The sequence below is a fragment of the Haliaeetus albicilla genome, chromosome 21 (genome assembly GCF_947461875.1).
Source record: "Haliaeetus albicilla chromosome 21, bHalAlb1.1, whole genome shotgun sequence".
Classification (NCBI taxonomy): domain Eukaryota; kingdom Metazoa; phylum Chordata; class Aves; order Accipitriformes; family Accipitridae; genus Haliaeetus; species Haliaeetus albicilla.
The window spans coordinates 14455206-14478495 of NC_091503.1; the positions used below are offsets into that span (position 1 = coordinate 14455206).

General features: G+C 51.4%; 2 protein-coding genes across 2 annotated transcripts; both read right to left on the reverse strand.

Annotated features, from left to right (window-relative positions):
- Window positions 1-116: 116 nt before the first annotated feature.
- On the reverse strand, window positions 117-2905 carry LOC104325155 (tubulin beta-1 chain). The gene is made up of 4 exons (XM_069808991.1): window positions 2764-2905; window positions 1987-2095; window positions 1605-1715; window positions 117-1390 (listed from the first exon to the last, which is right to left on the reverse strand). The coding sequence occupies exons 1-4, from the start codon at window positions 2818-2820 to the stop codon at window positions 330-332; spliced, it is 1338 nt and encodes a 445-aa protein (XP_069665092.1). The 5' UTR covers window positions 2821-2905; the 3' UTR covers window positions 117-329.
- A 12706-nt stretch (window positions 2906-15611) lies between these two features.
- On the reverse strand, window positions 15612-18285 carry LOC138690303 (tubulin beta-2 chain). The gene is made up of 4 exons (XM_069808993.1): window positions 18135-18285; window positions 17507-17615; window positions 17120-17230; window positions 15612-16905 (listed from the first exon to the last, which is right to left on the reverse strand). The coding sequence occupies exons 1-4, from the start codon at window positions 18189-18191 to the stop codon at window positions 15845-15847; spliced, it is 1338 nt and encodes a 445-aa protein (XP_069665094.1). The 5' UTR covers window positions 18192-18285; the 3' UTR covers window positions 15612-15844.
- Between the last annotated feature and the right edge of the window lie 5005 nt (window positions 18286-23290).

Genomic DNA, 23290 nt, shown 5'->3' on the forward strand with positions numbered 1-23290 from the left:
AGCGCACCACTGCACTGCAAGATTTCTGACATGTCCTTAAACTTACTTCTTGCCACGTAAGCCAAATAGCTGTTCTTTGTCCAAGAGGGGTATTAAGAAAGACAGAAAACATGATCTAGAATACATGCCTTTATGTGCTCTTAACATTAAAGGACTAAACATTGTCATAACTGGGATTCAGAACTGTTACATTGAGAAATCTGTCAAAGTTACAAGTGCTGAGAGGGTAACTGGGTACACAGTTTCAAGAGAACATGCTTCACCACCACTATCAGAAGTCATTCAGTACACATGCCTGCTTTACAGAAGTTCCTTTGATACCAGGGGACTTAAGCCTCATCCTCCTCTCCTTCCTCTTCAAATTCCCCCTGCTCATCAGCAGTGGCGTCCTGGTATTGCTGGTATTCGGACACCAGGTCATTCATGTTGCTCTCAGCCTCCGTGAACTCCATTTCATCCATGCCCTCGCCGGTGTACCAGTGCAAGAAAGCCTTGCGCCGGAACATGGCCGTGAACTGCTCCGAGATCCTCTTGAAGAGCTCCTGAATAGCCGTGCTGTTGCCGATGAAGGTGGCGGACATCTTGAGGCCGCGCGGGGGGATGTCGCAGACGGCCGTCTTCACGTTGTTGGGGATCCACTCCACAAAGTAGCTGCTGTTCTTGTTCTGCACGTTGAGCATCTGCTCGTCCACCTCCTTCATGGACATGCGGCCCCGGAAGATGGCGGCCACCGTCAGGTAGCGGCCGTGGCGGGGGTCGCAGGCAGCCATCATGTTCTTGGAGTCGAACATCTGCTGCGTCAGCTCGGGCACCGTCAGGGCTCGGTACTGCTGGCTGCCGCGGCTGGTGAGAGGGGCGAAGCCCGGCATGAAGAAGTGCAGCCGGGGGAAAGGCACCATGTTGACCGCCAGCTTGCGCAGGTCGGCGTTCAGCTGGCCGGGGAAGCGAAGGCAGGTGGTCACGCCGCTCATGGTGGCCGACACCAGGTGGTTGAGGTCCCCGTACGTGGGAGTGGTCAGCTTCAGGGTGCGGAAGCAAATGTCATACAGGGCCTCGTTGTCAATGCAGTAGGTCTCGTCCGTGTTCTCCACCAGCTGGTGCACAGAGAGGGTGGCATTGTAGGGCTCCACCACCGTGTCCGACACCTTGGGGGAGGGCATGACGCTGAAGGTGTTCATGATGCGGTCGGGGTACTCCTCCCGGATCTTGCTGATGAGGAGGGTGCCCATCCCAGAGCCCGTGCCGCCGCCCAGCGAGTGGGTCAACTGGAAGCCCTGGAGGCAGTCGCAGCTCTCCGACTCCTTCCTCACCACGTCCAGGACGGAGTCCACCAGCTCAGCGCCTTCCGTGTAGTGCCCCTTGGCCCAGTTGTTGCCAGCCCCGCTCTGACCTGGAGGGCAGACCAGAAGCAAGGTGCCGCGTTAACGCCCTTGGGAGGAACAGAGACGACGCCTCCTCTCCTGCCCTGCGGGCTTCCCCCCTCACTTCCACCCCCACGGGGCTATCGGGATTCAGGACCCCCAGGGTCCCTCCCCTGCTCGCTCCGAGCCTTTTCCGTGCGGGGAGCTCCCACTTTGGGTCTCCTCCATCCCACGCTCACTCACCAAAGACAAAGTTGTCGGGCCGGAAGATCTGTCCAAAGGGGCCAGAGCGCACGGAGTCCATCGTGCCGGGCTCCAGGTCCACCAGGATGGCACGGGGGACATACTTGTTACCTGTGGGAGGAACCAGCGCCAGTGTCACAGCCCCGCAGCTGGCAGCCAGCATCACAGGAGCCCTGCCATGCTCCCTTCTGCCTCCCTGCATTTCACTGGGGAGACATGCTGTCTCGATCAAGACTACTGTGTTATCAGAGCCATTCTGAGAACAAAGCTCTTAGGAGTCACTTGCAGATGACAGCTCTTGTTCAGGGATTTTTCCAGCCTCAATGAGCTGGCATGTCTGCCCCATTTATTTAAGGGCATCTGAGGAAACAGACATACTTACCAGCAGCTTCATTGTAGTAGACGTTGATCCTCTCCAGCTGCAGGTCGCTGTCCCCATGGTAGCTGCCAGTGGGATCAATGCCATGCTCATCACTGATGACCTCCCAGAACTAGAAGAAATTATTGGAAGACAGCAATTATTAACCACAGCTGTCCAGTGCCAATCACAGACAGCAGTGCAGTCGGTGCATGCCATGTCCCTGACCACTCCCTTGCATGGCAGAGCAGCTGCCCGGGAGGAAGGTGAGTCAGTGCAGAGAGGCTTCCCTGGCCACAGCAGCTGAATTAGGGGAGGGCAGACAGGCAGCTGGAGCACCGCAATGAGAGTAAATTATTTTATAGCTTGTATCCAAAGGATGACCATCCCCGGGCATCTCAGTTTGGTCTTCTCCCATTGTCTAGCAGGGGTTTAAGACCCCCCAGCCACTACAAAAAGACGGCAGTCCCTGCAGCACCCCCGGGGGAGGGGGTTTACCCGTGGCACTGAAACGCCCCGCGTTCCTTCCCTCGGGAGCCGGCGCCGTGGCTGCAGAGGGGCGAGGCGGCGGGGGGGTGGCAGGGCAGGGACGGGCGGGAGCCCGGGCACATCCCCGCCAGCGCCCAGCCCCGCGGCAGCTCGGAGAGGCAGGGGGCACGGGAGCGGGAGCCGCCATGCCTTAGCAAGCCCCGGGCCGCTTTTCATTTCGGGACGGGGCTACGTGCTACCCGCAGGGTGTCACCCCGAGGCGCCGCACCGGGAATCGCCCCCCCATCACCTCCTCCCCGCGCCCGCCCGTACCTTGGCGCCGATCTGGTTGCCGCACTGCCCGGCCTGGATGTGCACGATCTCACGCATGGTGCCGGTGTCCGCTGCTGCTGCTGCTGCCGCCGCCTTCTCCGCCCGCTCCCGCACTCGCCGCTGCGGCGGCCGCGCCCCGCGCCGCCCCTTAAATCGGGTGCTGCGCCCCGCCCCGCCGGTGACGTCATGCGGGGCCGTGGCGGAGCCAATGGGCGCGCGGGGGCGGGGCGGGGCTGCGGCATTGTCTCCCGCAGCTGTGAAGGGGGCGGGGCCCGCGCCCCGGTTCGGGTCCGGCTCCGGCTCCGGCTCCGGGTCCGGGTCCGGGTCCGGTGGGCGGGGGGCAGGGTCCGGGTGCGGCCCCTCCGCGGTCGGAACGCGGCTGGCCGGAGGTGCTGGAGGAACCTGGCCTTCAGCCAGCGGGAGAAAGGCCGGAATCGGACAAGGCGTGGTGCACCTTGGGCTAAAAAAAGTGAAAAAAACACCCCACCACAAAACCCGAAACAACCCACCCTAACTCCTCTTTGCACACCTGTTGGAGCTCGTCCACCTACTTTCTTGGCCTCCGCTGCACCGCAACAGCAAAGCATGCACTGCTGTGTTTTATTAGCACCCTTAACCCTGTATGTCTAGCTCAGGCCTGCTTAATCGTGCTTTGATAGAAGCACAAGAATCATCTTTTCTAGCTCAGGCACCTGAAACAAGCAGGGACTGGGTGGTGATGACAGAGCCCACAGCCACTTTCAAGCAGCGCAGCCCGGTTTAAATAGTGCTGCCAAACCTGTACATGTGGGGCTCTGATTTCAGGAACACAGAGGGCTGGCGTGAAACTACCCTGCTACTAAAGAATGGCTTTTTTCTGGGAGCAGTCCGGTGGTGATTGCAGTTTGAACACCCATGGGAATAGGATAGCTTTTTTATAGAAAAGCTTTTTTATAGCTTATAGAAGTGAAGTTACGTTCTGTCTTACCAGACACCTGCCATGCACCCCATTTTGGAAGATTTTGGATCCTGCTCCTAGCATCTCTGCTTGTTCCCTCATAGAAATAGACTGAGCTAAGTGCATGGCGGGTGACGGAGGGACAGTTCAGGAGCAACAGCGAGAACAGTATATATGAACCAACTGAGATACACGCCTGTATCTGTGTTGTTGCCATGGAGAATATCCCAAATAAATTTCAGCAGTGTCTATAATGGATTGTGCAGAAACTATTGAACTTGACTATAAAACATTAATCAATCCACAACTGTAAATTTTTCAGTAGTGAAAGTAACTTTACCACACAGCTGGCCAACCTAGCAAGGACAGCTTTACACTAGGACCAGGGAAGGGAGACAACAACCCACAATCAAATGAGGAAGCAGTGGAGAAGGTTGGCAAAGAGAATGTGAAACGACATACCTGGTGTTCAGCAAAACAGAGCTGGAGGGGGTCCACCTCACAAACAATATGGCAGTGCTGAGGGGACAGCATGGCAGGGCAAGCTCTTGCACTTTTCCCGGGAATCAGCAGGCTTGGGTGCCTCTCTGGAGTGCCTCTATGCTAACGCACACAGCACGGGCAAGAAACGTGATGAGTTAGTTAGAGCTCTGCAGTTGCAGGGCTGTGGTCTCACTGGGATCACAGAGACACGACTGGAGTGCTGCGATGGAGGGATGCAGGCTCTTTAGGAAAGACAGGCTGGGAAGGCGAGGAAGGGGAGTTGTCCTTTGTGCAGAGAGCAGCAGAAACGCACAGAGCTCTGCCTGGGGGGTGGGTAATGAGCTAGCTGGGATCTAAAGGGTCAGGATTAGTGGGCAAACCAAGGTGCGCTATGTTGTGGTGGGTATCTGCTAAACACCTCCTGATCAGGAAGAGAAATAGATAGGACCTTCAGACAACAGGTATCTGTCTGGAAGAATCCTATGGGAGATGGTTCTGGAGAAAAGAAGAGTCCAGGAGAGCTGGTTGACTTCCAGGGATCACCTCCTCCAGCCTGGAGAATGGTCCATGCCAACAAGCAGGAAATCAAGCAAAGGCAGCAGGAGGCCTGTATGGATGAACATGGAGCTCCTGAGTAAACAGAAATGTAAAAAGGAAGCATTCAGCAGGTAGAGGTAGGGTCAAGTGATCCAGGAGCGACACAGAGTCACTGTCCTCATGCGCAGGGTTAGGAAAGGGTTAGGAAAGTCAAAGAATGTGAAGGACAGTGAGAATGACTTCTACAGGTCCACCGGCAGCAAAAGGAAGTCTAGGGAAATATATGGACCCGCTACTGAATATTGCAGGGGACATATTCAGTGACAAAAGGACATGGAAAAAGCTGAGGTACCCAGTGTCTTCACCTTGTTTTTCACTATTAAGGTTTGCCCTTAGGAATCACAAGCTTTTGAGACCTGTTGGAAAGTCTGGAGCAATGAGAATTTACTCTTGGTAGAGGATGACCAGTTTGGGAAACATTTAAATAAATTGAACAGGTAAAAGTCCACGGATCTTGATGAGATGCACCCGAGTGCTGAGGGAGCTGGCAGATATCATTGCGAGTGCACACTCTTGATAAATCTTTGAAAGGTCAAGCCAACCTGGGAGGTTCTCAAGGACGGGGGAAAAAAAAGGGTGTCACTGCTAACTTCAAGAAGGGCAAGAAGGGGGATCCGAGGAACTACAGGCCAGCCAGCTTCACCTTGATTCCTAGAAAGATGGTGGAATGAATTCTCCTGAAAATCATTTCCTAACATATTAAGGTCAGGAAGGTGACTGGGAGTAGTCACCATGGATTTACAAAGGGGCAATCATGCCTGACCAACTTGATAGCCTCCTACAACAAAGTGACTGGCTTGGTAGATGAGGGAAGAACAGTTATCATTGTTTATTTTGTGAACTTTATTTTTTTAACTGTCTCCTATAACATCCCCATAGGCAAACTGATGAGGTATGGCCTAGACAAATGGACAGCAACACGGAGTGAAAACTGGTTGAACTGCCAGGCTGAAGGACTTGAGATGAGCAATGCAAGTTCGGATGCCAGCCACTGGTAGTGTACCCCAGTGATTGATCCTGGGGCCAACACTGTTTAACTTCTTCATTAATGACTTATATGGCAAGAGAGTGCACCCTCAGCAAGTTTGCTGATGGTACAAAGCTGTGAGGAGTGGCTGATACACCAGAGGGTCATGCTGCCATCCAGAGGGACCTCAACAGGCTGGAGAAATGGGCTGACAGGAACCTCGTGCAGTTCAACAAGGGGAAGTGCAAAGTCCTGTGTCTGGGGAGGAACAACCCCATGAACCAGTACATGCTGGGGGCCACCCAGATGGAAAGCAACTTGGGAGAAAAGGACCTGGGCATCCTGGAGGACAAGTTGAACATGAGTCAGCTACGGGCCCTTGCAGTAAAGGTGTCCAATGGCATCCTGGGCTGTACTAGGAAGATCTTTACCAGCAGGTCAAGGAAGGGGATAAGCCATGGTGAGATACATCTGGAGTTTTGCATCCAATTCTGGGCTCCCCAGTACAAGAGAGAGATGGACATATTGGAGTCAGTCCAATGACAGGCCACAAAAGTGGTTAAGGAACTGGAGTACCTGTCATAGGAGGAGAGGCTGAGAGCTGGGACTGATTGTCCTGGAGAAGGCTCAGGGGAATCTTATCAGTGTGTATAAATAATTGACGGGAAGGAACAAAGAAGATGGACGCAGGCTTTTCTCCACGGTGCCCAGTGACAGGAGGAGAGGCAATGGGCACAAACCAAAATACAAGAAATTCCATCTAAATGTAAGAAAAACCTTATTTGCTCTGGCACAGGTTGCTCAGAGAGATTGTGGAGTCTCTATTCTTGGAGATATTAAAAACCTGAGTGGACACAACCCTGATTAACGTGCTCTAGCTGACCCTCCCAGGCTGAGTAAAGGACTGGACTGGATGATTTCCAGAGGTCCTGGCCAACCTCAACAATTCTGTGATTGTGTGAAAGGGAGAGAAAGAAGTGGGAGGCTGCGTGTGACCAGCAACACCAGACTGATGGTTTATTCATCTCAGTGTCACAGTACACTATAACACTATATTGCAATTATAACTGCTTCAAAACCAGCAGATTTTTCCAAAGGTGAGATAATAATTAATGTGGTAAATCATTACCACTATCAAGAAGAAAAGTAATTGGAGCCAGAATGAACAGAGTTGTTTACATATTACTCAGGTTAGCTGTGCTTAACACAATATAAATCAATGCGTAATGACACCAGTTTCATTCAATTTTTTAATCTATGGCAGGAAATACTAGTGGCTAAAGAAGTACCATATCTTTGCCCAGCATTTGGCTGCTGTGACCTTGGGAAAATACTGTGGCCATATTTTCAAAAGTGGGTCTCAGCTTGCTCCAGTGAATTGACTTGCTTATCAACTGTGGCTCTTTTTCTTGCCTAGTGCAGAAACCTCAGCTGCTTTGAAATGTCACGAGCATGAACTGGCTCAAGCTTTGCAATGTGTGTAATTACATGTGGTATTATTACACGTGGCTTTTGCAATCACAAAATATCCAGAATTGTGCTGGCACTGAGATCTTTTTACCAGATTCTCTTGAAGTTTGTGTTCTTTATATCCCAGCTGTTGTCAGTATTTTCCTTTGACACATTTCTGCAATACTTAATCACAGGCAGCCTTTGTTATTGCTCACACAACTCATGCACATACATTTCTACTTGCTATAGGCATAACCCACCCTTTTGGGCAGCGGTAGACAGTTACATCTTCTCACTACTGGTGGAACTGCAACACAACTGCATCTCTGTGGGATCCACGCAAGCATTGAAGATCTTTCTAGGTGCCAAAGTATTCCTGGTAATCTGCAAAGGACCAGCTTGAAGCATTCTAATTCCCCTCCTGAAGGCACCTGGACACTCCCTGAGATATCTTCTTCCCACATGCACACAGTGGTCTCCTCGGGCTTTAGAGTTATTCCACTAAGGATTCTGAGCTTTTATTAGGAAAGTAATTCTTAGATGCTATAGCACCAGTCTCTTTGTAGATCCCCACTGGTTTTTGGGGGGCATGTAGCTCCCCATTTTAAGACTGAGTACCTAAAGGGAGGTACATGTTTATATGTGTAAGTTCCCTCATCTACAGTAATGCTGAATATCCATGAACACACAGTGAAGCAATTAGATGTTGATTACTTGAATGTCAATTCAGAACCCTCCATTTTGGCAAACACTTTAACAAATCTCAGCCAGTAATGCTATTTAAATAGATATGGGAGTTCCCTATTGTATTTTTTAATATAGGTCCATAAATTCTAAGCGTTCGGAATTGCAAACGAAAGTCAAAACTCTCCCATCCATACAAAGGCAGTGCATGTGCCCAGGAACGCCCATGTGCCCCTCGGCAGCCGAAACTCTGCCGGCAGCACCACAGCCTGCTCCTGCCTGCATCAAACCCTACCTTCCCAGTTTCCAAGGCAACGCTGGAGCCTGGGCGATGGATGCACAAGGGAGGCAACAGGGATCCCACATTTTCATGTCTGTCCGTAATTTGCCGTTGTTCAAAAAAGAATCGCAAATGTACAAACGTGAAAGCTGCTCAAGCACAAAAAGGTCTGCCTGTGGCTTTATTCTCATTTATTTGTGCTGGGTGATGTCATGTATTGCTCAGGCATGTATATCGGAGGCCACATGACTTTTTAAATCTTTCTGTTGGTACTCAAATGAGTAGGCTCTGTTCATTACCTTATTGTTTGCCTTCTACCTGGTAACTACAATATTCCCACCTGATGAGGACTGTCTGAGGTCACCTTTGGAACCTGATGCTTAATCACTTGCAGAGTACGTTAAGATAGAAGAATATTTCTGCCAGCAAGAGGGTGGAATAATCGTGAAGGTATTTTTAATTCTAGTAATAAAATACTGAAAAGGAAAATCTATTTTTATTTCAAAATTACAACCCACTGCAGGCACTAGAAGCAATTAAATACTACAATGCTAAGCATGCTTTTATGAATGAGCAAAAGCAGTTTCCTTGTAGAGTCCTCTGTACTTGTGTTTATTGTACCTGGGGGTTTGTGCGTTTGGCCAAGAGCAAAAGAGGAGAGAGGATAAGTGTGCGAGAGAATATCACGTTACAGAGCAATTTAGGGCACTGACAATTCTAAAATGACCCGTGTTCCTTTTGAGGAATGAACTGTTTCCTCATGAACCTAATATTTCTTCCACACCCTATGGTTTCTCTTGTGAACTTAGATTATAACCTCCAAGAGTCAGGAATTTCTGTGAGTGTGGTTGTATAGGACACAGCAAAGAGAACCCCACTCATCTGGCTTCCAAAGCTACCGCAATAAACACGATCACATGTCACAAAATGACTCCAGAAAGGGAAAAATATGTTGATCGTCATCAGGCAGCGATTTACTGAGAAGAAAGGCAAAACAATGCAGCCTCTCATTATTTCCGCTTGGCACACCAGCTGTGATGGGTAGCAGCCAGATGGCTCCTGCCCCCATCCAGGCTGCACCTACCTTTCAAGATCACTCGGTAGAAGAATACGTCTGCTATCTCTACAGGCTGGGTCCTCCAGTCAAGATATGACTAAGATTCCAGCATCAATATAAATGAAATGCTGATATCACGTTTTCCAGGGTAGCTTATTTCCTGCACGTCATCGACAACAAGGCACAGATAGTGACTTTGATCTGCTAGTCACCGTTTCTTTTGTTCCTTAGCCTCCTTGCTTTATCTTGCAATCTGATAGTTACTTGTAACTCAAACTGACACAGAGCAAACTCTAAACTTCACCTTGTGATGTCTGCTAAGAGATGCAGTAGTTTGTGGTGGGATTCAATGTACATTGTTTAAAATTGCCAGGTTTCTCTGCGGGAGAGTTCAGGGTGCCGTCGCACTAGGTGGTTGTATCGACCGAGCATCTTGCTCTGCTCTCTCCTGCTCCCAGCTGCCTGCCTTTTCCTCCTCCTTTGCACCAGTTCTCCCTCTGGCACACTCCCTGATCCCCATGCCCAGTTTACTGTCCCTAACTGTGGAGTTTAGGGAGCTGAACTGACTGGAAGAGGCGTCAGACATGCCCTGGATCTGGCTAAAGGAAATAACACAAAGGTAACACCTGAAGCAGGGGAATGGGACCATTCTTTTTAGCACCTGGAGAATACTGAATCAGCCCAGCCCATGCAGCTACCCACTTCTGCAAGTGGCAGTTTTCTCGATGCCCGGGAAGGCTCTAATCCAAGCTTGCTCTTTCTCCCTGCCTGCTAGGGTGGAGCTGGAATCATAGCTGGAATTTCCAAAAAGAGAGTCATACAATTAATTTATTAATTACAAGACCAGCATTATGCTGGACTCAGAGAAGCAGACTGTAGGAAGTCAATGCTTGAATTTCATTTAATGTTTGTAAAGCTTGTTGTAAGACCATTTGAATTCTGCTTGAAAATCCCGTTTAATTATTCACTATGAAGGCAAGCAGTACCTTTCTATTACATTCAAGGAAAACGTGGAAACATTTTTCAGTGCAAAACAACAGAGAACTGTTCACTGAACAAGCTACACAACCTGTGCCAGGGTAGCCATTTCACCCTCTGGAGCAAGTGCTCTCACGTTCTGCTTAAGCTGGATTACCATTAACATTTCTGTTTGCAATGACAGAGGCATTCTTGCCAGAAAGAAAAGAAAAAATGCCTTAAATTCACCAAGGAAGCCAAGTGAGAAAAATAATCTGACTATAAAAGGTGACATATGAATAAATTGAGACCAGTTAGAAAATCTCTACCCTACAAGAATCAAACGCTAATAAACAAGAATTTAACAAAGCTAACTTGATTTCCTCCCTTACAAATGGAATTCTGCCCGTAAGGGAAAAATGACTTTGAGTGGGGAGGAGGGAATGACCTACTCTTAAATTATTTCTTTTTTGCTTGGATACTGTGAATAGATATCCGTCTTATACACACACTTTAAAAGGACACAATTTTTCTTTCTGGCAGATTCACACATAAAATACTTGAAATAGTACTGATGCTAGGAGCAGGGAAACGGTTTGCTGCTTGTTAAACTGCTCAGGGAGAGGAAAGTTGTCTGTCACCTGCATCGTGTCCTTTGCTGGCAGAATGGCTGGGGGGGACCAGGTTTTCACAGCTCCCCCTGATACCTTCCCTGTGTCTCAGATTCAAATACTCAGAGGGCTCCAGCTGGACAAGCGTCCAGAAGAGTCAGGGCCAAAAAATGTCTTTTTCCAAAATGCACCATGGCCTCAAGCACTTTCCTGTGACAAAATGCTTCCATTTTAAATTTTCATGTAGGCAAGCTAAAGATAACAACCATCTAAAATGGAAGTATCTGAGATCCAATAGTCTGCTCTTTCCCATCTTAATAAATAACAAACAGATCAGGACAGGTGATTGCTGGAGTATCAAAAGGCAGGTGCTTAGCATGAATGAATTTTAGATTGGAAGGGGGAAAATTCTCAAAAAATCTGGGGTTTTTTTGGTCACATACAAGATCAGCTTATAACACTTATTTATAAACGTGTATCTTGAATTGAAGAAAGGGGGAAAAATAACCTTAGTTGAATTGCCTCAGGCACATATAACACATCAAAAGAGTCACGAGCTTTGTTCTGTGGAAACGTAGAAGCAGCTGAAAAATACATGGGAAGATTGAGAAGGGGATTATTTGTAAATGAGAAAACAGGGCCTCCCCTGCAATGAGCAGGTTCAGGGGAATGGCATTACCTATAGCTCTGACACAGGCTACCACATCTGAACGGTCCTTAAAAGTATATGTTCACTATGCTTTAATGTGGAATGGAAAAGTAAAATAACATCCCTTGGGAGAAAGGGTGTGTACCAAATACATGGGGTAGCCATGTGATTTCTCCAGAGAGGATTTTATCTCCTCATAGCTTTAGCAAACAAAAATATTAGGCCTCATTAAACAGAAAGCAATAACTGAAGGGCTTCCCCCTGCAAAGCACAATTTAATAGTTAACAGTGCTTCTCAAAAAAAAAATGGAGTAACACAATGAGGTGTGGGATTGGTTTGGGTTTTGGGTGTTTTTTTTGAAAAGTGATTTCAATGGAACAACCATGAAACTTGCCCTACTCAAAGCCACTACCAGGGTTCATCCTGATTTTACACATAACTGCTATGGAGCTTACAGGAAGGGGCAAAGAACAAAGGAAGTGAGGGGGGGACCCTTTCTGGTGCAGAGAGTATTGCTAGATGCCCCAGCTCTTCCTGGTGAGGTAAGAAAATTTGTCCCTCCTGCACCAGAGCTGTGGTTTGCAGTAGTGCATCACAGCACTGTCCAGTAAGGACTCTGTCAGTCCATCACAATTTCTTTAAGCACATAATATTTGCACAGATACCTAGAAGGACTTACTAGCCCTATACTCTTTTGAAGCATGTAGCATGTGATAATATCCATGAGCAGATTTCCCTGCAAAGAAGATTAGGGTTTTGCCCCATTTTGCAGAGAATTGGCTGGAGAAGAGACCAAAGATCTGGATTCCCTTCTTTCTTCAGGTTATAAATCCTATTGCTACTTTGGTTTACTGTGTTCTTTACCTCTTACCTTCTGGAAAGATACAGCCCACGTTTGATTCTTAGATTATCACATCACTGGGACCATTGTATATTCAATGCAACCCAATTTCTGATGTATATGGGCACCTCACATATGTTGGGAAGAGGAGAATTGTTATTGCTCTCACTTGACAGACTGGAAAACATCTGTTGGTAAACAGCTGTAGGCCTATGTTCTCAACAGATACTTAAGTGTTTTGAAGAACCAGACCACATATTGGACTATCCTCCCACAACACTGTTGGTACAATGGCTTAGACTGAGGTCATAGAACTAAACAGGGAAGGGAAATTAGGAGAGATGGCATCTCAGTGCTACCACACCTTATTCCATTTCTATTTAAATTAAACCTACATAGTACCTAGCTGCTTTTACAGCCTTATTTGGCTTTACAGTCTTACAGCTACCAGCAGACAAACATTGAGTTGTTTGCGTTGGTCAAGACATTCTGCTAATGTGCTTAAAAATGCCACACATTTAATAAATGGAACAAAAAAAGGAGATTGTTCTCTTCTCCAACACCATCAGCTCTAACTATCAACAGAGGAGAATGCTTCCCTGCAGGCCACCACTGACATATTGAAACAAAAATACATTGCTTGATATTATTAACTTCTATCTCCACACAAATGAGGCATTGTAAGCGGCTTAAGATGCACATCACTAAGTCTGTACTATCTATCCTCATTTCTTCCAGACAGGATGCCTCATGCAAGACCTTTAGCCTTAGAGGTGTCATTCATCACATGGACAAATACAAATCAATACCCAACAGAGGTTAAGGCAGTCAGATTACCTAATCTGAAATCCTTTCAGTGGTTCTGCTTTCTTTGTGAAACAGAAGTGCAACCATGAGCATTTGCAAAGACATCTGTTTGTTGTTTGCTATACAGCAGTCAGTCTCCAGGTTTTATAGTGAATGGTCCCCTGGATGATTGATACAGCTAAAGCTCAAAGATCCAACAGGAAAAAAAAAAGGGTACTGCAGCCCCCAGGCCCCATACAAGACTCATCCTCCCTTCTGGTTGACTTACAGTTCCTACCAAGGAGTTTTGAACCTCCCCTCTAAATCTTCCAGTACACCCTTTTCCCGTATTTCTCTCAACTCCTACTGAAATGGTGGTTTGATTATTTTTTTTAATGATTATGACTGGCAAATAAGCTGTGTAGGATTTATGAAAGGACATGTTTCTGCCTAGAGTATCTCTATTTAAGGTTTCTCTTCCTCTAGAAAAAAACAGAATACAAACAACAGCAAGCAATGTAGGATGGTGTCCTACTTTGTAGTAAGGGAGCTGTAGTGAAATGTGTCACTTGGGTAGCTATATTTAAGGGTTAGCTAGAGACAGAGTGTAATTACACTAAGAATTAGAAGCTAGACATGCTGAACACTAGTGAAACCTGCTACAGTTCCATGGCAAAAAGGAAGATCTTTACTACCAAAGACCAGGTTCTCATCTTTTAGGTAAACTTTGTTTAAATTTGTTTGCTGGCTCCCCGTCTCAGCTTTACAAACAAAGCTATATGATAAACAGTTTCAAGTGCAACCCAGCTAGGTAATTTCAAGGGAAGGTTACTGTGACAACCAGATAAACTATTATTTCCCCAAAGGGCCTGGGGCAGCATGTATTAACTCAAGTTACTAAAATAACCTCAATTTGTTTAATGCTTAATCCTAGAACTGCTCAAGTGCAAAGAAACATGAGTACTACTGTGGGTATATATGGTTGTATTTGTTTACTGGCAGTTCAGGCAGTTTTAAGTGCTTCTCGCTCCTCTTCACAGGGTGTACACCAGAAATGAAGCATATAGATGAGAGAAAAGCTTTAGCCAGTGCCTGTTGTCCGGCATACCAGGTTAATAGGCCCATCAGCAGAGGAACAGGGTACACTCAGAGCAGTGTCTGCAGGCAGTGGAGTCAATTAACAAGGCCAAAACAGGCAAGATATTACTTATGCACAGCAGCAACCTTTTAAGTCCTTATTCCAGTAATGCCTTGCAAGCATTTCATTAAAGGATCACAAAAGAGGTTGCACACATGTGGATACCAGCTCTTTCAGAGTAGTAAGGACCACAGTAACTGTAGCATTGGTAGCAGTTCTCAAAGCAACACTTTTTTAAGTACAGGAACACTCCCCTAAGTGGTGTTTAGGTGAACTAAGGACTAAGCTTACATATCGGGTAACTGCTATACTCCGTGGGGGATTTTACTCATTTTGTAGGAGTAAGAAGTTTCATAGACCCTATAACTACTGACGACTGCATTGTAGACTCACTTGGGGTTCTTGCATCCTTTAAGCGTACGGCAACATAAATCCCCCCCCTCCATCACTGTAAGGAAACCACACTTACCTTTGCACAGATGCACAACAGGGTGCTGCTGCACTGCTCTCACCTGCCTGGGTAGAGGGTCCATTTCCTGCTGCAGGGACCAAGAGCATCAAACAGCAGCCCTGTAAGCACATAACTTGGAGGCAGGAGACAGCTATTGTCAGAGTATCTATAGGTGACTGCTCCAAGATTGTATGTATGCTCTAGGCAGCCTTTTGAGCCATGTTATCTAGAAATCTGCCCATCACCTCTTATCTCCTAAAGGGAATTGATTGCCCTGAGGAGTCAATCCCTTTACAGTTAAGGGCAGCTTAGTGGCTATTTTTGGGAAACACTCAATAATGTTACACCTGAAGAGAAAGTTCAGCTTTTTAATCAGCTTCAAGTTGTCTGCTAGTACAGACCCATGCTTCTCAACATGGACTTTTTATATTTAGAGAGAAGGGTTGGGGGAAGATAAGACAGCTCAGGATCAAGTCAAATCACAGGCAGTCACCCATATGCATGTAAGATATGCCCTGGAATAAGTTAAGTAAGAGCTGCTGAATGGCAGTGGGTAAGCCTGCAGCTATCCTGTCAAATCAGTTTTGACATCTTGTAATGTGGAATTCAATACCTTCTCGCTGACCTCACTACTATGTATGTCCATAAATAGGAGTTGCAGGATTCTCAAGTGCAGTGTCTTGTTTCTATTAGCTGAGGCAGCTTTCTCCCCAACAATAGATTAGCTGTTGGACACAAGAGTGTCTAACAGTGAACCCCCAGTTTCCATAAATGAGCTACCATCTGAAGCTGAGCAACTGCAATTTCCTCATACTGCTAAATTCACCACCTGAGAAATCTTGTTTTATTGAGTTTACCTTTTCATGGAGATTAAGGATTAAACTGAGAAGTGAAGCTACAGAAAACTACACAAGAGTTATTTTCTTAATCTAGACAGAAATAAGGCAGAGGAGACAGTTTAGGACACAAAAAGCCTTTATGTTTGAGAAGTTAACCATTTCAACAGAAGACTCTGAAGTATTTTTGCAACTACTGTTACATTGGACAGTCAAGGATACAAAACTGCTGACAGAAGCAACAGTGGAGAGCACCAAATTAAAAAATGCATGCTTCAGCACAACTGCACAGATTCCTCCTCTCAATGAACACTTGCCTGCTCAGACTATACTTAACTCCTACCCATTTCAACTTTACGCCTCATCCTCCTCTCCTTCCTCTTCAAATTCCCCCTGCTCATCAGCAGTGGCGTCCTGGTATTGCTGGTATTCGGACACCAGGTCATTCATGTTGCTCTCAGCCTCCGTGAACTCCATTTCATCCATGCCCTCGCCGGTGTACCAGTGCAAGAAAGCCTTGCGCCGGAACATGGCCGTGAACTGCTCCGAGATCCTCTTGAAGAGCTCCTGAATAGCCGTGCTGTTGCCGATGAAGGTGGCGGACATCTTGAGGCCGCGCGGGGGGATGTCGCAGACGGCCGTCTTCACGTTGTTGGGGATCCACTCCACAAAGTAGCTGCTGTTCTTGTTCTGCACGTTGAGCATCTGCTCGTCCACCTCCTTCATGGACATGCGGCCCCGGAAGATGGCGGCCACCGTCAGGTAGCGGCCGTGGCGGGGGTCGCAGGCGGCCATCATGTTCTTGGAGTCGAACATCTGCTGCGTCAGCTCGGGCACCGTCAGGGCTCGGTACTGCTGGCTGCCGCGGCTGGTGAGAGGGGCGAAGCCCGGCATGAAGAAGTGCAGCCGGGGGAAAGGCACCATGTTGACCGCCAGCTTGCGCAGGTCGGCGTTCAGCTGGCCGGGGAAGCGAAGGCAGGTGGTCACGCCGCTCATGGTGGCCGACACCAGGTGGTTGAGGTCCCCGTACGTGGGAGTGGTCAGCTTCAGGGTGCGGAAGCAAATGTCATACAGGGCCTCGTTGTCAATGCAGTAGGTCTCGTCCGTGTTCTCCACCAGCTGGTGCACAGAGAGGGTGGCATTGTAGGGCTCCACCACCGTGTCCGACACCTTGGGGGAGGGCATGACGCTGAAGGTGTTCATGATGCGGTCGGGGTACTCCTCCCGGATCTTGCTGATGAGGAGGGTGCCCATCCCAGAGCCCGTGCCGCCGCCCAGCGAGTGGGTCAACTGGAAGCCCTGGAGGCAGTCGCAGCTCTCCGACTCCTTCCTCACCACGTCCAGGACGGAGTCCACCAGCTCAGCACCTTCCGTGTAGTGCCCCTTGGCCCAGTTGTTGCCAGCCCCGCTCTGACCTGGAGGGCAGACCAGAAGCAAGGTGCCGCGTTAACGCCCTTGGGAGGAACAGAGACGACGCCTCCTCTCCTGCCCTGCGGGCTTCCCCCCTCACTTCCACCCCCACGGGGCTATCGGGATTCAGGACCCCCAGGGTCCCTCCCCTGCTCGCTCCGAGCCTTTTCCGTGCGGGGAGCTCCCACTTTGGGTCTCCTCCATCCCACGCTCACTCACCAAAGACAAAGTTGTCGGGCCGGAAGATCTGTCCAAAGGGGCCGGAGCGCACGGAGTCCATCGTGCCGGGCTCCAGGTCCACCAGGATGGCACGGGGGACATACTTGTTACCTGTGGGAGGAACCAGCGCCAGCGTCACAGGAGCCCTGCCGTGCTCCCTTCCGCCTCCCCACAATTTGCTGCCCAGGACAAGGAGGGGATGAGGGAGTCCGCAGGGAGGTAGCTGGGGATGGGAATACAAAACCGCCATTTCAGCTGTGCCGGGACATCGCCCATCACGGGGAGGGCTGGGGCACAACTCCCACGGCAGGATGCACTGGGGACACCCATGGCAGCCCCCCCTCCCCATGGCCCCGGGCCGGGAAGCTCATTATGGAGGGGTGTTACCGGTGGCTTCATTGTAGTAGACGTTGATCCTCTCCAGCTGCAGGTCGCTGTCCCCGTGGTAGCTGCCCGTGGGGTCGATGCCATGCTCATCACTGATGACCTCCCAGAACTGCGGGGACCGGGGGGAGGGACGGACAGACGGACGGGGGGGGGTCAGCGCCGCCACGCCCCGCCCGCGCCCCCTGGCCAAAGCCCCGCGACGTGGCGCGCGGGGATTCGCCGCGCGTGGGAGCGGCCCCCGCCAGACGCGGCCGCTACCGCGCCCCTCACCGCGCCCCCCTACACCCCCCCGCCACCGACGGGAGGGGTGTGGCACCGGCTCGGCGCCCCCTTCCCCCGCCCGCCCGCGACCCCTGCAGCCGGCGGGGGGCGGAGGGACGGCAGGGCTGCCCTCCCCACCCCCACCCCCCCCCACCCGCCGAGGGCGCGCCGCAGAAGCCCCCCGCGTTCCCCCGCGGGGCGACAGCCGGGAGCCGCCCCGCGCAGACCCTCCGGCGGCGGCGGGGCGAGCCCGTCGGCGCTCCGCAGCAGGAAGGAGGGTCCTGCCGGCACCGTTCTCCCCGGGACACGCGGAGCCCGGCGGAGTGGGCACCGCCCCGGGCAGACGACCAGGGGCGCCCGCCCGTACCTTGGCGCCGATCTGGTTGCCGCACTGCCCGGCCTGGATGTGCACGATCTCACGCATGGTGCCGGTGTCCGCCGCTGCTCCCGCCGCTGCTGCCGCCGCCTTCTCCGCCCGCTCCCGCACTCGCCGCTGCGGCGGCCGCGCCCCGCGCCGCCCCTTAAATCGGGCGCCGCGCCCCGCCCCGCCGGTGACGTCATGCGGGGCCGTGGCGGAGCCAATGGGCGCGCGGGGGCGGGGCGGGGCTGCGGCATTGTCTCCCGCAGCGGGAGGCGGGGCGGGGCCCTGGAGGGCGGGGCCCTGGGAGGGGCGTGGCTCCCTGGGAGCGGCCGCGGCGCACCGGTGCCGCCACCGCCCGCCGCCGCCGCCCCGGTTCGCCGGTGACAGCGGGGACAAAGGCGCGGAGCCCGGCGGTGGGGCGGCCGTCCTGGGCCGGCTACGTGTGTGAAGCGGCCCCGCTGCCGGCGGCCGCCGTCCCTCCGCCCTCCCGCGGCCGCCGCAGCCTTTTGTTCCCCGAGACGTGCAGCTTTCCCTGCCGCAGCAGCGGGCGTTGCCGCGGGGGGGAGGGGGGGGGAAGGGGGAGCCCGGCGGCTGCCCCCACCCTCCCCGCCGGTGCCTCCGTTCACACGGCACCGGCGGGAGACTCCCCTCCCCGCGGGGGCACCTCACCCCCACCGGCATCACCAAGCGCCGGTGATTGCCGCTCCTTTGCCTGCACAAGCCCGCCCCGGCGGTCAGGAGCCCCGCGCCCTGACCCGGTTCGTCTACCCCCGGCAGGACGCGGGTGGGTTCCCCCCCGCCCCCAGCCCCCAGCACTGGCTGTGCCGTGTAACCTCTCGTCTGCCCACCCTGCCCTATACCCAGCCGCCCCCCCGAGCCATCCCCGCCCGCCGCTCCCCGGGTGCCGACCTCGGCTTTTCTTTCTCCGCCTAAAAAAGTCGGATTTAATTCCGGTAGCTGAGCCAGGAGCCGCTCTCCAGCCAAGCGACCGGCTCCCCGCTACCCGCCGCCCCCCGTCCGGCTGCGGCCACCGGCGACCCTCAGCCAGACAATAGACAACGCCGGTGCTGCCGCACAGGGCCCGGGGGCTTTGGGGTGGGGAGAGGGGGGTATTTTCCCTTCGTTCTGCAGCAATCGGGTCTTGCACACTCGCAGCACTTTGTCGCTTCGCTGCGGATTTACAAATGCTGAGGGATGAAGAAAGGAAAGGGGTTGGAAAGGGCGGGGGGGGCAGCAAGGGAGGGCTGAACATGTGCGCCCCGGAGATGCTTTCCCACTGGGGAGGAGGAGGAGGAGGCCGGGGGGAGGAAGAGCACGGAAGGGCGGCACGCTCCGCTCCCGCTGCCCTTTGGTGCGGTCAGCGCGGCGTGTCGGTTCCGCATCGGTACCGCCCGTTTCGGACCAGTTTGGTTCAGTGGGGGCGGCGGTGGGAGGGAGCGGCTGCCCCGAGGGGCTGCCCGGAGCCCCGGCGAGCGCAGGCGGGCTCCCCGCAGCCAGCGCCGGGCGGTACCCAGCCAAACCCGGGTTTAGTGACCCGCTAGATGAAGGCGACAGCCGTTCTAGAGGTGCGGATCAAAGTTCGTCACCGTTTCCAACCCGTATTTCTTCACTACACTCTTTCCTTTGTTCTGTCCATGTGCCGATCCCCCTAATCTTTCTTACCCCCTTTATGCGGATCGATAACCCCGCCTATGGATCACTCTAGATCTGATTTTACGTTCTTCCAAGGCGATCTGCGGAACAACCCGGTTTCCTCTGATTGATATGCCAAAGCATCCACACCTTTCTTTTGTTCGCCTTACGGGGGGAGAAGCATCCCAGCTCCAAAAGGGGATGCTAGAAAATACACTCTCAGGTTTGTCTCTTCAATAGTGATTTTGAGGAAAATAAATCTGATCACTTGCACTCCCTGTGTAAGCTGTTTTTACTGGTCTAAGCCAGAAGCAATTTAATTATTTGGTTGACTACACTTTGCAAACAATGTGTAGCTTTAATTCCAAGCGAACATTTTTTGTGGCATGTTAACTGCATAATCAACATCCACATCTATAATTACTTGTTTAAAAATAACTTGCGGATTAGCAACTCCAGTGGACCACTGACCGCTTCAGGTAACGATTCAAAGTGATGCCAGTCTTTCCCATGGCTGCGGTGGGTGTGCTCCTGAAAACACTGTCGCAGCAAAACTCGGTTACAGCAGAGCTGGTGCAAAATACAGGTACCGTGACTGCTCGCTACTATTATTTCCAAGTATTCTGCATACCGTGCACTGCATATTAGTAATTTACTAGAAGAATTATTGACATTTCAGCGCGAAAGGGAGTAGCTGATTTCACACATCCTCCATACCTATGTTAAGCTCATTCCTAACAGGTTGAGGCTTCAAAGGAAGCCATTTTAAAATCCAATTCAAGGAAAACAGATTAACACCGGAGGAAAGAAACCCAGCCCAACTGCTTTATCTTAAAATAAATTAATTCACAATTTTGAAGGGGGTGGGTGGTCAAGTATATCTTCTGTAGAGAACTTGTTGAGACTGGAAGCAAAAAAAAACAACTCGAAATGTTTATTTCGACAATAAATAGCTGCATTACTGAGGGATGAGGGAGGAAATCCAGGTCTAGCTTTTCTGCAGCCCCTAGACGAGCCCCTTTCGAGGCGAACAGCAGCCATTCAGATCACTTCGGGAGACTTCAGACAAGGTCCAGCTTAATCCGAAGGTAAGCATTTGAAACGGAGAGTTTCCCAAAGGTTCAGCGTAGCTTACTGCGAATGGCTTGCAGGGAAACGAACCGTTCAGCTGTTAGCAGCCGGTGCCCCTCTCTCCCCTCTCTGTATTTGCCTCACATCGCTGTGTCTGTCAGCGCAGCCCCTGCCCAGCCCCGGGGCCGGCCCTGGCTGGATTCCTCCATCCCCAGTCTCCCCGGCAACCCCCCCCAACCCCCCCGGCAGAAACGAGCTACACAAAAAAGAAAGGAACAACAAAAAAAAAAGCCTGCAACGTTTTCACTCGCCCGGCTGATTTCCCAGGGTGTAAAAGCAGCGCAGCCGGAGGAGCACAGAAATGTCGGCCCCCAAGGTTGTTACGCTGGGTGGAAGAGAGGAGGAATAACATGACCTCAGTCAAGAGTTTGGTGAAGGAAGCTCAGAGGAACTACTCGGTTTTACCCAAGGTATCCTCTCCCCGCTCGCTTTCGTGGTTCCCATCCTCCCAGCTACAAGGTTGGGTGTGATCACTGTCAGAGCCTCCCTCTTAAACTACTGAAGTGGTCGCTGATGAAAGTCCCAACGCCCTTGCAGGATGCAGAAGGCTGCAAAAGCCAGCTAACAAAAGCCCAAGGGAAGGACTCGGTCATTTTACTTTATAATAGGAAATGCGTGCATGCGTGTGATGTACTGCAGCACAGTTTGTGGGTCATTAGAAGGCTTTTCCTAAAGAGAAACTTGCTCTTTCTTTCAGAAAACATGCACCCATCCCGCGGCTCAGCATCTCATTTCATGGGTCATGTCCTTGTCTGAGGCTCCTCTCAGAAGGATGTGGATGATTTAAAGACCTTGAAGTTATGCCCGAACCCCCAGGAGTGGCACCTAAGCTTTAGGTGTCGTGAGGGGTGGGATACTGCAGTATATAAAAATGAGAAAGAAGTTTGGACTCTCACAAGTTGAGGTCCTACGCCACAGACCAGGCTAGGCAGTAGATGACCTGCACCCAGGGTGGCTCATTAGGTCATTTTGCCCCCCAGAGTGCATCATTGTAACTTGGAGGAGGGCCAGGGAGGGGCAGCCTGGGAGGACCCTGGGTACATTTGGGAGGAATTCGGGGTGGTGCCCACAGAGAGGGAACGTTTTGTGTCTATGCAAATAAAACTTTTGTTGGGGATCTCCATTTCTGTGTGTCTCTGTGATTTAGCACACGGGTTGCTTGCAGGTTATGCCAGTGGCTGGACCCACCTCTGCCAGCTGGTGGGAAAGGACAAGCAGCAGGACAAGGCTGGTAGCAGCCGTGGCTGTGCGCTGTGACCCTCGGTAGCCTTGCCCCCAACAAAAGCCCTGGCTCTAACATGGCCTGGCTGCACAGCCTCAGCCCAGGCTCTCGAGAAAATTGCTAAGCTATGGGAAAGTCAGCAGCGCAGCACCACGCCCGATAAGAGAAGGTATAAATGCAGGGAGAGACAGGATTCTAGGAATACGATCATCAGTAGCTCAAGGAGAGGGGAGAACTAACACCGGCACGGAAAGCTGTGACATCCTAAAGGAAGAAAACAGGGAGGCGGCAGAAAACTGCAGCACATCAACACTGAGGATGTGTTCATGGGAGCAGCAAAGGCCAACCCTCCTCCCTCTGCCCACACCTGCCCGGCCAGCACGGCAGCGGCCGTCTGCCCATCGGTGTAACGCTGAAACCCAGAGCTCATCAAAGCCAAGCTGTCTTCAGGCCACAGTACCCAGGATTGATGGCAGCGTGTGCCCAATGAGACATGCCCGGAGTGGCCCAGGACTGGGCAGCGAGAGTGGCCACACCATCAGCGGTGGCCCCATACTAGCCCAGCTGCTAGCTGGGCTCTGGTCACCCAACAAGCCCCGGTGGCTGAGGCCCGGGCCGTGGCCGTGCTGTATCTGCAGTCCCCATGCCCACCTGGGCAGCACCCCAGCGGAGCAGGGGCACCCTCCGCTGCTGCCACTGCTGCCCCACAGCCCCCCCATGCTGCCCATCTTGGGGTGTCCCTGGCCTCCGCAGGGGCGAAGCCAGGGGCTGCCGGTGCAGCTATTTGGGACTGCTACACATCCTCCCCGCAACCGGTTTCAACCAAATCACAGGATTATTTTTTTCTCTTTTACTGCTGCTATACGCCACTGTTTCTATCAAATAGTTAAAAATATGTGGATGTTTCAGTTTTCCTGAGAGCACTTGCCTGCTCACCAGTTACTCGTTATTAGACAAGCTAAGGATTGCTCTCATGAAACAAAAGCTGGAGGAAGGCTGTCGGCCAGAACCCCGCTCGGCCCTCTCGGAAAAGAAACCCCCAGCCTCAGATTAAGGGCTCTCACTGCGGCACCTTGTCAGCAAAAAATTACAGCAGTAAGAAGTCCCAAAGGAGGCTCTGAGGCTCACACTGGCACCCCGCAACACCGTTCACGTGCATAGCACCACGGGTCGTGAA